Here is a 12623-nt window from a genome sequence, read left to right on the forward strand (position 1 = left end):
CGCACCTTTTCCGGTAACACAGCACTGCCACCGCTGTGACTGAACGACTGGAGAGAGAGAGAGAGAGGAAGAGAGAGAGAGAGAGAGAGAGAGAGAGAGGGAGGAAGAGAGCCAGAGAGCGGCAAGAGCGGGGAGAAACGGCCCGGCGACAGGAGGATGATTGCCGCAGACGAAGGTACGTATCCCGCTCTCTAGCCTCTTGGTTTCTGTGTAGCGTTTCTTCCCGCGAAGAGAGTGTTATTAGGGTCCAAAGTTGTCCTCTGTTTTCTAACACCCCTCCCTTCTCTGGACCGCTCTTGTGTCACAGGGAAAAGAGAAGAAAGTCGGATGAATCAATGACCCTTTGAAGAGCTCTTTCTCTGGAAGTCCCGGCGCAGAAACGGGGCCGGAACAGGCGCATATTTTAATGCGTTTTGAAGAAGAATAACACTGCGCTTTGAAATTCATCGACTGGAATCGGTTAAGGGCAAGTGTGGACAGCCCGGCAGCCAAGGAGGAAGTGGGAACCCCGGGCTTGGACAGGGCCTGATTTGTACAGTAAAAAAAAAAAAAGATAAAGCAGCAGAACGGAGAGTCTGGTAGGGGGGATAGCGGTGATAAAAATGTGGATTTCGAAGGAAGTTTGAAATAAGGGGATTTCATTTTTTTTCTTTCTACACCGGAGGGCAGTGGATCATGAAAATATATCCCCACCCAATTCAGCGAGGGCTCCACACACACTGCTCCCACTGAAAGCTCACTCTCTCAGGTCACATCATTCCGGTACTGCATCTAATTGTAGCGATCCGTTAACGAACTGTGCAAACTTGGGAGAAAAAAAAACATTTGACACTTGTATGAGCCCGCTTCTGCCATCACGTGGAGCACTTTCACTATAACTTCCCTTTCCCATTGACTTCTGCTCTCTTGAGAGACGCCTCGTTTTCCTTCCAACAAAGTATTTATGTACAGAAAACAAGATGGGGAAGATGCTGTCAAAGATCTTTGGCAACAAGGAGATGAGAATATTGATGCTTGGACTTGATGCTGCTGGTAAAACAACCATCTTATACAAGCTGAAGCTGGGACAGTCAGTCACCACCATCCCCACGGTTGGATTTAACGTGGAGACGGTCACCTATAAGAATGTGAAGTTCAATGTGTGGGACGTAGGCGGCCAGGACAAGATCAGGCCACTCTGGAGACATTACTACACGGGCACCCAGGGCCTGATTTTCGTGGTGGACTGTGCCGACAGGGACAGGATTGACGAGGCTAGGCAGGAGCTTCACCGGATCATCAACGACCGGGAGATGAACGACACCATCATCCTCATCTTCGCCAACAAACAGGACCTTCCGGACGCCATGAAGCCCCACGAGATCCAGGAGAAGCTGGGCCTGACCCGGATCAGGGATAGGAATTGGTACGTTCAGCCCTCGTGTGCAACATCAGGGGATGGACTCTACGAGGGCCTCACCTGGCTTACCTCAAATTACAAATATTAAATGTTTCCTGTCACCAGCTTGGACTTTTGGAGGCAAAAAAAAGTAGCTGAGAATGAAATCAAGAGTTAAAAAAAAAAGCAATCTGAAGCAATTAACACCATGACCTCTCTGCTGAGTGGATATGGAAGAGAGCCGCGATTATATTTTCTTTATTTTCCTTTTGATATCACTATAATCACAAATTTCATTTAAACAGAATACTAGTATTTTTAGCTGGCTTTCTTTTTTTCTAGATTGCTTCTGATCACATTCTGTGTGTAATCAGTTCTCCTTAAAAATACAATAATTAATTTTAGTGCAAATTCTTTTGCTTTCCTACTTTTTATTTTGTAATATTTCCTTAAGGACTTATGGACATACACGTCTGGTTCCATTCAGTATTCTCACAACCCAGCTACATATCCAAAGGATGGAGAAGTCCAGAAAAAACATTGCCTACATCAGCACATCACTTTGGTGGTACAAACTGCCTCTGTACTTTGTAAGAATGTGTGTTCTGGATGTGTTAGCACCTCCATTAAATAACTGTTTTCATAATTGATTGTACTGGAGTGAATGAGGAAACGTGTCGGTGCTTCTTCCCTGTGCAGTGATTACATCCATCATGTCTGCTGTGGCGGTTTGTTCAAAAGACACTATGAGGACGCTGGATATTCACACACTGTGATATGGATATATACTTTTTGTTGTTTCAGGGTCTCCGTCTGTTACCACCAGTCTTATTATCACCTTTTTGCCCTCTCTGAGCTTCCATTACTCTTGAGTATTTCTAGTTTCAGCTGCCTTAAAGGAGGTTACAGGTGCCCAAAAAACTCAAGACAGCTACTACAGCTGAAGGTATGTTTCACTGCTGAGTTTGCACGTTGGGAGGGGAAGAGGGGGGTGGGGTCACCAGCTAGCTGTGTGTGCACATTTTGACTGACTTTCGGACCCCAGCAAATGTAAAAAAAAAAATCCCCAACCCCCCCTCCAGCTCCAATGTAGGTGCGTATTCTTATGTTTTGCTTTCTTTCTTTCTTCTTTTTTTAAATCTAAATCATCTTCAGGTTCTGACACCTGCACATACCAGCTTTCTGTCAATAGTTTTCTGCTGTTTTGTTTTTGTTCCATTTTTTTTGCCATGCTGATGAAATAAAAAAATATATCCAGATCAGTACAGAACTGTCGCCTTTTTGACGAGCAGCTGCTTTCAAAGCGTAACGTATATTTCACTGCTGAAAACATACAAGAGGAAGTGAGAGTTGAAGGCGTTAAAAAAAGGTTTGAAAAAATGGACGGGTTGGAGTGAACTGTGAGGTGAAGTGAGCCCTGGCCTGTTTCCTTTCTGCACATGCATGTGTGACTCACTAGCTGTGAATAAATGATGACATCTCTGGTTTCAGAGAAGTGATTGTCAGATAAACCGGGCTTTTGCCGAAGGTCTTAAAGTATCAGTTTGACGTTACAGACAGGGAGCTAAATTGGAGAATGGATTTTGATTTTGATCACACAAAGGAAACCCGTTGGATAAGTCAACAAGGTTCATCTTTGGAGAGGATACAAAAAAAATGGTGTGACTTCCAACCAACTTTTGTCTGTTAAAACAAAGGGACATTTTCAAATGAAGTCTGGTACTTTCATAAGCAGGATGTGACACATTCCTTACAAACTTTGTGGATACTGTCATCATGAATGCATCTTACACAGTGAACATTTTGCTTGTGAGCAGAATGACTGGCTCATTGAGAACTTGATGAGAGCAGTGTTTTACTTCACGGTTGTGTAACTTCTGAGATTAGTTTGACAGCGTCACTAAAAGGCATCTTTGCCCCATGGTATATGTGAGTCAGCATAAGGCATAGACTTGAGACCAGGCCAACATTTCAATGCCATTCTACTTTATATTGTACTTTCAGTTTAATGTTTACCAAGCTGTAAAAAGAAAACAACAAGCACGATGGCAGTGTGTGTGTGATCTGTATTGCTGGTGATGACATCAAGCTTAGAGAAAAAATGGTTGTAAGGAAATTGCTGGTTCTGATTAAAAAACAGTCACAGTAAGTGTCAGGTTGAATTGTAAAGATAAACACAGAAATGGTAGTTCCTGCTCCAGCTTGTGTCTATTTCTGAACGTTGGGTGTGAAGAAGTAAAAGCACAATAATCACTATGATTTACCAAGAAGATGTAACTAAAAGGTATCAAATAACAATGTTCAGGAGAGCCACAGTCCAGGAATTTTGCGGCAAGAATCCTTGTTCTCTGTCTCTTCGTATTTGCTCTGTACTGTTTGCTCTGTGGCTGCTGATTTGAAGTTTGACCTGTTGCTGTGCTGAAAGCGGTGTGTGTGTGAAGGACAGGGACAGGCAGTACAGCTGAGATAGACATACAAATGTTGCAGCCTTTTATCTCTCCTGAAACCACCCTGTTTGTTGCAGGAATTCCTGCATTTTTCAAAGCATCCAATTCTCATGAAAGCACTGTTTTTGAACGTTTGAGGGCAGCCCCCCCTGCAGTGTCAGACACGGTCTTGTTTGCTTGTAATGTACCATTCATGACTTGTATTGTGAAATCCAAGGTAAAATCTACAAGCGTGTTTCATTTCAGAGGGTGCGCGCGTGTGTGTGTGTGTGTGTGTGTGTGTGTGTGTGTGAAGGGAGGGTAGTTTGAAACGGCTCCTGACATTACATCAGTGCTGAGGCTGTGAATTATGCTGCACATGTCAGAGGCCGTTTGTACAGCTGTCAGTGAACTCAGCAGCAGATGCATTGCACATAGCCTATTGACGACTGTCAAACGTTGTCAGTATCACCTGTGGCCCTCAGTTAAAGCACAAGATTTAAGTTTATGCTCAGACAGGTAGAATTCATATATTCAAATGTTGTGGATGTCAAAATGTATGATAGGCATTCATTTCAGTCCCTTCCGATGATCTTCAAATGTCACATCAGGAAGTCAGAAGTGATTGACCAAAAGCAGACCTGCTTCATTTTCTGTTGCGCATTGCTTTGGGCTCCAAGCGCTGCCATTGTGTATCTGTGGGTGGGGGGGTGGACTGGACTATTGTACGCCTTTTGAAGGGGCTGGTTTCAAACAATACTTTTAAACTGAGCTTATTGGCAGTTCCTCTGTTGTTTGTGTATTCAGGCGTTTCTCTTTGATTTGTATCTCTCCACAGCTCTTTATTCAGAGAACCAGGAAATAGACAGTGACATGTCAGCATGAAAGAGACATAAACATGGGTTTATTAAACTATCATATATGCTTTATAGGGCATATTTATCTCTTTGGCTGATGTGTGTCAAGCTGCTGTAAATAACACTGGTCTAATCAGGGTTTGAGTTGCTAAAAGAAGCACTGATTGGGTTTATGCTAGCTACAGAGCACACACACGTAGCCTACGCTAACACTCATATAGTGAAATCTAGAGTTGAGTTTCTTCCATCCTACCTCAGGCAATCACTGTCTGTCTATGCCCACGTGTTTCCATAGTGCTGAGGACTTCACAGATGGTATGTTCACTTTACTTTAAGAGTCAGAGGCCAAGAGAAGCACTCAGTGAGAGTTTCAACCTGAAGTGTTTCTCATCATGTTTGTTCAAACACGTTTAAATGTTACATGTAGATATGTACACAATCCGAATTAAAAGTGAACAGGTAAACAAGTTTTGACAACATTTAGAAAGTGTAATTTCAGAGTGCGGACCACCAGCATTTAACTACTGTTGTCTGTGACGGTAATAAATGATATGTTGGAGTACTTTATATTTAGCACAGCAGGTTTTCCTATGTTTGCACTCTTTGGACTAAGCTAACGGGCTGTTAGCTTTAGCTTCATCTAACTTCTTAACAGGAAATAGAAAAACAGAGCATGTTATCTCCCACAGCTAAACATAGGAATCATAAAGAGAAAAGTCTAAGGAGGAACTTAAGAAATGTGGTGTGATTGAGGCCTATTAAATCTAAAAACACAGTTAATTTAAGAGTGTAAAAAGGTAAAGCATGGTTAAAGTTTTTGAGAGTTCCTGTTGCCATTAATCTTTTAAACCTATTTTATTTTAACTTTATAAACATTTTCTTCAAACTTTACTGGGATTACAGACAGACAGCTATTCATAATGAGACAGAATATATTGTATATCATAAAAGTGCAAGTCTGATCTGTTTTAGGGAAAACACATAAATCACACAAAGATTGCATCCATGACACAAATCAAATTTTACAACAACAAAAAATATTTTATTGAATAATTCAACGCAAATATTCAATGCAAAATCAAACTTTTCATGTTCATCACTTCTAAACATGAGGTTTGGCATATTTGTATTTTACCACATTGTCACAGCCTTGCCCTTTACATTGTCAGCCTTTGGGCATTTCTCACCCAGGACAGTGCATCCTCCAGTTGCCATGGGCAACAGAAGAAAAAAAAAATATTGTGCTCCTTAAACCCGCCCCTGCCTAACCTTGATCCTACTCGATTTTGTTCAGCTCATCATGGAGACGAGCTCTGATTTCTTTTGTTTCCGTTTTTTTCAACCCAGTGTCTTTTCAATGAATGATTTTCTGTGGGCCTGTCTTCGCAAGCATTTCCTGTCCAACGTCTTCCTGGATTGACTCACAACACTCACAAAAGACACTTATGGACCAACTGGATGTGCAGTTTAGAGAGTCTCTGTGTCTCTGTTGTCATGGGGCCTGTTCAAACAGTATCAAAAAGCAGCATGCAGAGAGACGTTCAGCTCACAGGCAGTTGTAAGCTCCTCAGAATCTGTCGCACATTGCCTTTCCCTCCGCCTCGGACAATGTGCTAATAATTACAGGGAGCCCGTGGCCTGTGTTTGCATGTGCTGAAGAAGTTGTGCAGTGGGAGGGATGTGCACTGCAGCAATGATTCGGGCTCACAGATGTAATTAATGGAGGCTTTGAATTTAGAGCATTGCATCTTTCGAAAAAACCACATTGTTCCAGCAACGTCTTCATCACTGTCCTAAAAAAGCAAAATAAGAGCAGGTGGAGATGAAGAAATACACTCTGGCCTGGTAAACAATGTTTGACTCTGCACTTCCTAATGCATTTGTTATATTTAACCTAGACTTTTATGTCACTGATGAGGTAGGAAACATCCAATTTTAAATACAGTAAAACAAAACAAATCCCTTTCTCATGAAAAGTATCATCTTTAATCTTGTTTCAATAGAAGATAACATTTAAAATCAAAAGCAGGAGGCTATACATGACTTTCTAATAATGAAGAGATTGCTCCATTGTAGATAAAGACTTAAAGTGATTAGTGCATGTTGAGTTGTGCTTTTGTTTATGACAGGAAGTGATGCAGCCACCTTCCTGTGTGACACATGGTGAACCACATCAACAGATGGGTAAATTAGATAAAACTCGATTAACAAAATAAAAAAACTGTACCAGACTGAAATAAAAGTTTGAAAACAGCGCATCAACTTCCGGTGTTAAAAAGGAAGCCAATGAAGAAGAAGTTCCTCGTGTTGACTTGAGGCTGGCTCCAAAAACTAACGAAACCTCGTTCCGTCCCATGGTAAAATAAAGTTGTTTTTTTTACAGCAGATATAAACAGGTTTACCACCTTGTTCTTTGTTATCTTTAGCTGATTTCTTTAACGATAAACAAACTGTACATGGAAAGATTATTTTATAAGGAATCTGTTTTGATTATATTAAGGTTAAGAGATAAGTTAGTCATACTTAGGGGCATGGACGAATTGACTGACAGGCGGTGTTGTTAAATACTTACTCATCTTAAATTATCTGCATTGTTTGTGTTGTTTTCACTGTTTGCAATATGCTAGCTGGAAGACAAGCTTCACAAGATTGACGGGCATGTTTCAGTGAACATAATCATTCAGCCCGCCTCAACTCCACCTCTGCGATGTCTTTTTGATTAGCCAGAAGTTAGCAGAGGTCAGCATTTCCAATCTGGTGATGCTATCTTTGGGCCTTTTCAGGAACCAGGGAATGACCTCATGGAGACCATGTCCATGTTTTAAACAGTGGACAAAACTTGGTTAAAGTGGAGTTTTTCTTAAGGAAATGATGCGTCTGAATAAAATGGATTGTACCTGAGGTGACTTTTTGTTATGAAACCAAGACAGGTACATTCCAGATAAGGCAGCCCTTTAAATCTGAGTTTCAGAGTGATAATTAAACAATCAACAAGTGTAACAAGGCTTCACTTTAAAAGCTGTGGTGATAAAACCTGATGCAGTGAGGTCAAAGATCGCCGTTCACACTTTGTTTAACTATTAATAAGTCGGTGGTGGAATACCGATCACACACCGAACAGGGAGCCAATTACTCTAAATGTCGCTCTGTTTCTGGTGCACGCTGTCAACCTCCCACTTAGACGCACAGAAATAGGCTTACCAACACAACTTTCATCCCTAAATAACACACAACACTGAATCCAAAAATAACTCACCACACACAGCCTCCCCACAGGCTCTTATTAATGACCAGTCTGAGGAGCCATCTGCTTTTGTTAAGCACATACACCAGCAGCTGTGTGTGTAGCCCTTGTGCTCGGGTCATGTACATGTATGGCAGGTTGTTGGCAGGTGCTGCATGCAGCTCTATGGTTTGTGAAAGGACTCAGTGTGCTGGGAGCTATCAGAGGAGAACGTCTCGGCTCAGCAGTCTGTGTTTAAGCTGAGCTGCTGTTGTTCAACAAAAAAAAAGGCATTTTAGTATTTCACGCTGGGAAAATGTTTCCTGTTTCTTTGACAATTACAGTTTGTAACAAGGACTGGATTTATTTCTGTTTTGTTTGTTATCTTTTTGCATCAATATTACTGAAAACCTTTATTTTAGAGCACATTTTCCTAAATCCAAGGCACAAAGGGCTTCGCAAAGGTGGCAAAATAAAACAGAAGAATTGTAAAATTGTATGATAATAGAGGTCAATTCTGTGTATGGCAAGAAAAATTGACAAAACAACAAATATATTCAATAAATAAAATGCAGTTAAAATAAAAGTGTACTTAAAACCAAGAAAGAGCTTTCTATAAAAGTACAAATTTAGGAGGGACTTTTGTGTAGAGCCTCTGTACAATTATCCATTGAAGACAAGGGATGTAGATTGGCAGGGAAAAAGGCCAGCGAGAACCCGAAAAGATGATCAGTAAACTAAACAGTAAATTTAAAGTGAAGAAGCTAAAAGAAGAGTAATGTTATATTATGTCTTGTTGTTGTTAAAACGTGTAAAGTTGATCACTAGATTTTTGATTCAGAAGAGTAAACTGTTTTTAACTTTCTCTGTGTCAGTTTAAGTTAACACAGATAACACTTTTGAACCAGTTGGTCGTTCAACTTGAAACCATGGAATACATAAAGTATATTGCCCAGCAAACTGGCTTCAAAAATTAATCTTGTCACATGTGCTGCGGCTTTATTTGGCCCTTTTCTGACTGGGATTTGGCTCAGATGATCACTTCCTCACCTCCTGCTTCTCACATGATCTCACGTCACCTCTCCTTTTGTTGCTCAACTGATGGTGATAATCCCACAATACAATTATGTGCAACCAAAATGAGCACATAGTCTAAAACAATTGACGCTGTGCAATCTGTTTGAGGCATTATCTACAGTTTATGCAAACAATTACCGTCATTTCTAACACCATTTATTTCCAGTGTTTTGCAACAAACCTGCCTGTGTATGCAATTAGTCTTCCCTGCAGGGAGCCACAATCACTTGCAGAGCCTGTTGTGTCTGTGTGCTTGTACAGAATACAGGGAATATGCTGAGCCATCTGCAGTATCATGTCTGATATAGGAGTCTGCCTCCTCATCACACCCTGCAGGCATGTGTGCACTTGTGCATCACAGGTAGGACACATGTCTCTTTGTTACAAGGACTCACACAAGCAGACAATAATAGTCGCTCTGCAGAGTCAGAGATCATATCAGGGTTTGTAAGGTGATTGTATAGTCTTGCTGCTCTAGTTGGTATTCATCATACCAAAATATCTTTGATTCTGCTCCACCGGTCCATCTAAGCTTTAACTAGACAGAGCTGTGTGAGTCTAAATGACAAAAATACCTTTTCTTTGTTTGCTCATGTCTCTATGGCAACATCGACAAAGACTCAGCAGCAGATGGCTGTGGCGCATCTAAGTGATTTAAATTGACCGTCTTGAGGTTCATCCCTTTCTTACAAATGCTCTACCAAAAAATTGTTTTCCAGCTTTTAATCCTGCATCAATTAAATCCAGATTGAGGAAGTCATATCATAACAGATACACTCACAATGATCATAAATCACAGGAACAACCCAGAAGCAATCCAGAAGTCACTTTCATCATGAAGTCTGTCATTCATTAGTATGTGTGTGTGTGTGTGTGTGTGTGTGTGATTCAAAGTTAGGTTTTACAATCTGTTTGTCCTGTTTGCTTTGATAATGTCATTTATTTGTGTCCCCTAACCTTTACATTTGTGTTTATAGTTTTGTGTGCAGTATTTTTTTTATATTTGTGTGTATAAAGAGAAGTCATCTGTTATTCAGAACATTTATCAAAACAATTTTTATTTATTTTCTGCATGGGAATGCACTTCTAAATGATCGGTGTCCACCTCCTCTGCTTTGTTTTGCTTGACTTGAAGTGCACTCAGCCAAAAGCTGAATAATGAGAGTAGAGGTAATGCAGTCCACATGTTCACAATCAGGCACAAACAATCTGTGATTAACTCCCCAAATATGGTTTTGAGATGATTAGAAGGCTACAAATTGCATTCCAATTTGCCTGGTTTGATTCCTCATATCCATGCTGGGGCCATAAATAACGACGCAAGTGGCCATAAATGGAGATTTTAAAATACAATGTTCTGCTGACTCGTTGTTTTAATGTACTGCACAGCATTTATTGTACATTCTATTTCTGTAAAGGCAAATATTAATCAGCAGTAAGCCAATCAAGGCCATTATGACAAGCTCCAGAATTTGCCTGGATGATGAGGTCTTAATAAAACAAAGTGGCTGTCAATTGAAAACTGCCAGATCCAATCTTCTGGACTGAATATATCAGTTCCTTTTCACTGTAAGCAGAATGAGGTGGCAGAATTGATGAAATGATGGGAAAAAAACATCTACATCCTTTTTTACCTTTGATTTTGAGTAAGTTGAATAGTATTATAATAAGATATAGATTATGAACTGAAATGCAACTCTGTAAGCACGAGCAACTTCCCTACTTGACCTCAGAGAAAAGCTATGGGCAGAATTCTTCTGTGCTAAGGGAATAACTAAAGTACTATATAATCATTAAATATTACGAGTTCCTGATGAAATGGACTGTATTTTATTCCTTCAGAGCATGCTTAACATTGTATAACGTCCTGGAGCGATGAGAGTGAATTAATAATCCGCCCAGTGCACACTGGATCCTCACACTGCTGATTGATTGTTATGGCCATAAACTATGTAAATTGCAGAGAGCTATGAGGATTCCTCCTGCATGATGGAATCTAAACATATTTTCTAGTTTATGATCGAATTCAACCAATTAATGGACAGAGACTGCATGACAGAAAAGACAGGGCAAAGGAATGGATGAAGGGAAAATGTGAGACGTAGAGATTGTGAGTGTAAGGAGGGTGTGACCTTAATCCCAGAGTGGGGAAGAAAGAAATACACAGGCACACATCTGGTCCATCCAGTTTCTACTTTGTATCTCAGAGGGAAAATATGCTGGGGGTTAAATTTCTACATCCGGTGAAACTCTTGCACTGTTATAGACCCTTATGAGGTGAGTCAGCACTGCAGTTGGTTAATTAGTTACTTTGTGCCTGCAGTGGGCTGTCATTCATATATTTAGGGTGTGGTTGTTTGTTTTCTGTTTTTTGCTGTAGCACATTCATGACTCATTGCCCTTTTCAAAATGTTCTGTAGTTAAAGAACTTTAGAGAATGTGCAAGGCTGTTCCTAATTTGAATTTGTTATGATATCACTGATGTATCATTTGTAAATTTGCACAAGCAAATGTTTGAATGACACAGACATAGCCTATCTGACAACAAGAGCTAACATCGCCACAAACTGCAGACTCTCGCAGAATACTGCATGCAAGTAGCTACATGTTACACCGCCTCTATTAGAACACCAAGGGCTACTGTTCCAGATGAAGATAGCCATGTCTGTGTGGCGACATGTGCAGATTATGTTACTGACACCCCAGCTCCGAGTTCTGTCCAAGAAGGCCTGCAGGAAAGGCTTTGTTTTCAATCTCATCAAATAACAATGAACAGCAATCAGGATGTTGGAGAAGAATGTGCCTTTTTTTTTTTTTTTACTGACTGGATGTCTTGGTCCCATTCATATAGCCTTATTCATTCAACTCCAGTGTTGCATCAGAGAAAACAAGGGATGTAAATAGGCCAATTTAGAAATTAAGAAAGTCTCAAAAATCAGTGTAGACCTACAGTGGCTGTACGCCTACTTTATGGAGTAGCCTAGAAAGTTCATCTTTGCGACTGAGGTGCACTGCCCTCAAGTGGTCACAGTAGGCCCACTGTGAGAACCGAGCTCACACACTGCTGTTCGTGTTTGTATGTGAGAAGGAGAGAGATGGAAGTCTGGGATCCAGCCGGCCCATTTATGTCTCCCAACTCCCACATGAAAATGCAGACGAGAAGAAAAGAAGGTGTCTCGTCTGGGGCGCAATGGTGACCCACATCCTAGCTACACCACACCCCCCCCTAAGCATCTCATTACGTCAGACTCCATAACGACCCGCGAGATAAGAGCTATATGATTCAAAAAACAGTATATGTAATGTCCAATTATCTCACTTTAAATGTGCCATTTCGCCTCAACCCGCAAGAAGATGTGGGCACTTTCTCTGGATTTCGAAATGCCTCATTTTGTTCTATCAGTGGGAGCAAGCTCCTCTCCAAGGTTTCATCCATTTCGTCTTTCATAGTAGGGTGTACGACGGCATGCAATTGTACATTTCGTTTATAAATGTGTTGTCTTAACATTAAAACACCAGCACATAATTAAGCACATTTAAAGTACTCGACAAGCACACGTGTCTTTATTTAGACGAGTTACTGACAATTATTTGGAGATATCTTTTTGAACATCCACCCCTACGAATAATGGTATGCTCCACTCCGTTAGCCGTTGTTAGCC

The 12623-nt window shown here is 40.8% G+C and overlaps 1 protein-coding gene across 1 annotated transcript; it reads left to right on the forward strand.

Moving 5' to 3' along the window:
• Positions 1 to 2640, forward strand: arf6a (ADP-ribosylation factor 6a). The gene is made up of 2 exons (XM_061052396.1): positions 1 to 175; positions 308 to 2640. The coding sequence occupies exon 2, from the start codon at positions 960 to 962 to the stop codon at positions 1485 to 1487; it is 528 nt and encodes a 175-aa protein (XP_060908379.1). The 5' UTR covers positions 1 to 175; positions 308 to 959; the 3' UTR covers positions 1488 to 2640.
• Positions 2641 to 12623: the final 9983 nt, after the last annotated feature.

Source organism: Labrus mixtus, chromosome 12 (genome assembly GCF_963584025.1).
Source record: "Labrus mixtus chromosome 12, fLabMix1.1, whole genome shotgun sequence".
Classification (NCBI taxonomy): Eukaryota; Metazoa; Chordata; class Actinopteri; order Labriformes; family Labridae; genus Labrus; species Labrus mixtus.

What these genes read in the sequence shown, in the direction of transcription:
- arf6a (XM_061052396.1), top strand. Translation starts at nt 960, where the DNA reads ATGGGGAAGATGCTGTCAAAGATCTTTGGCAACAAGGAGATGAGAATA.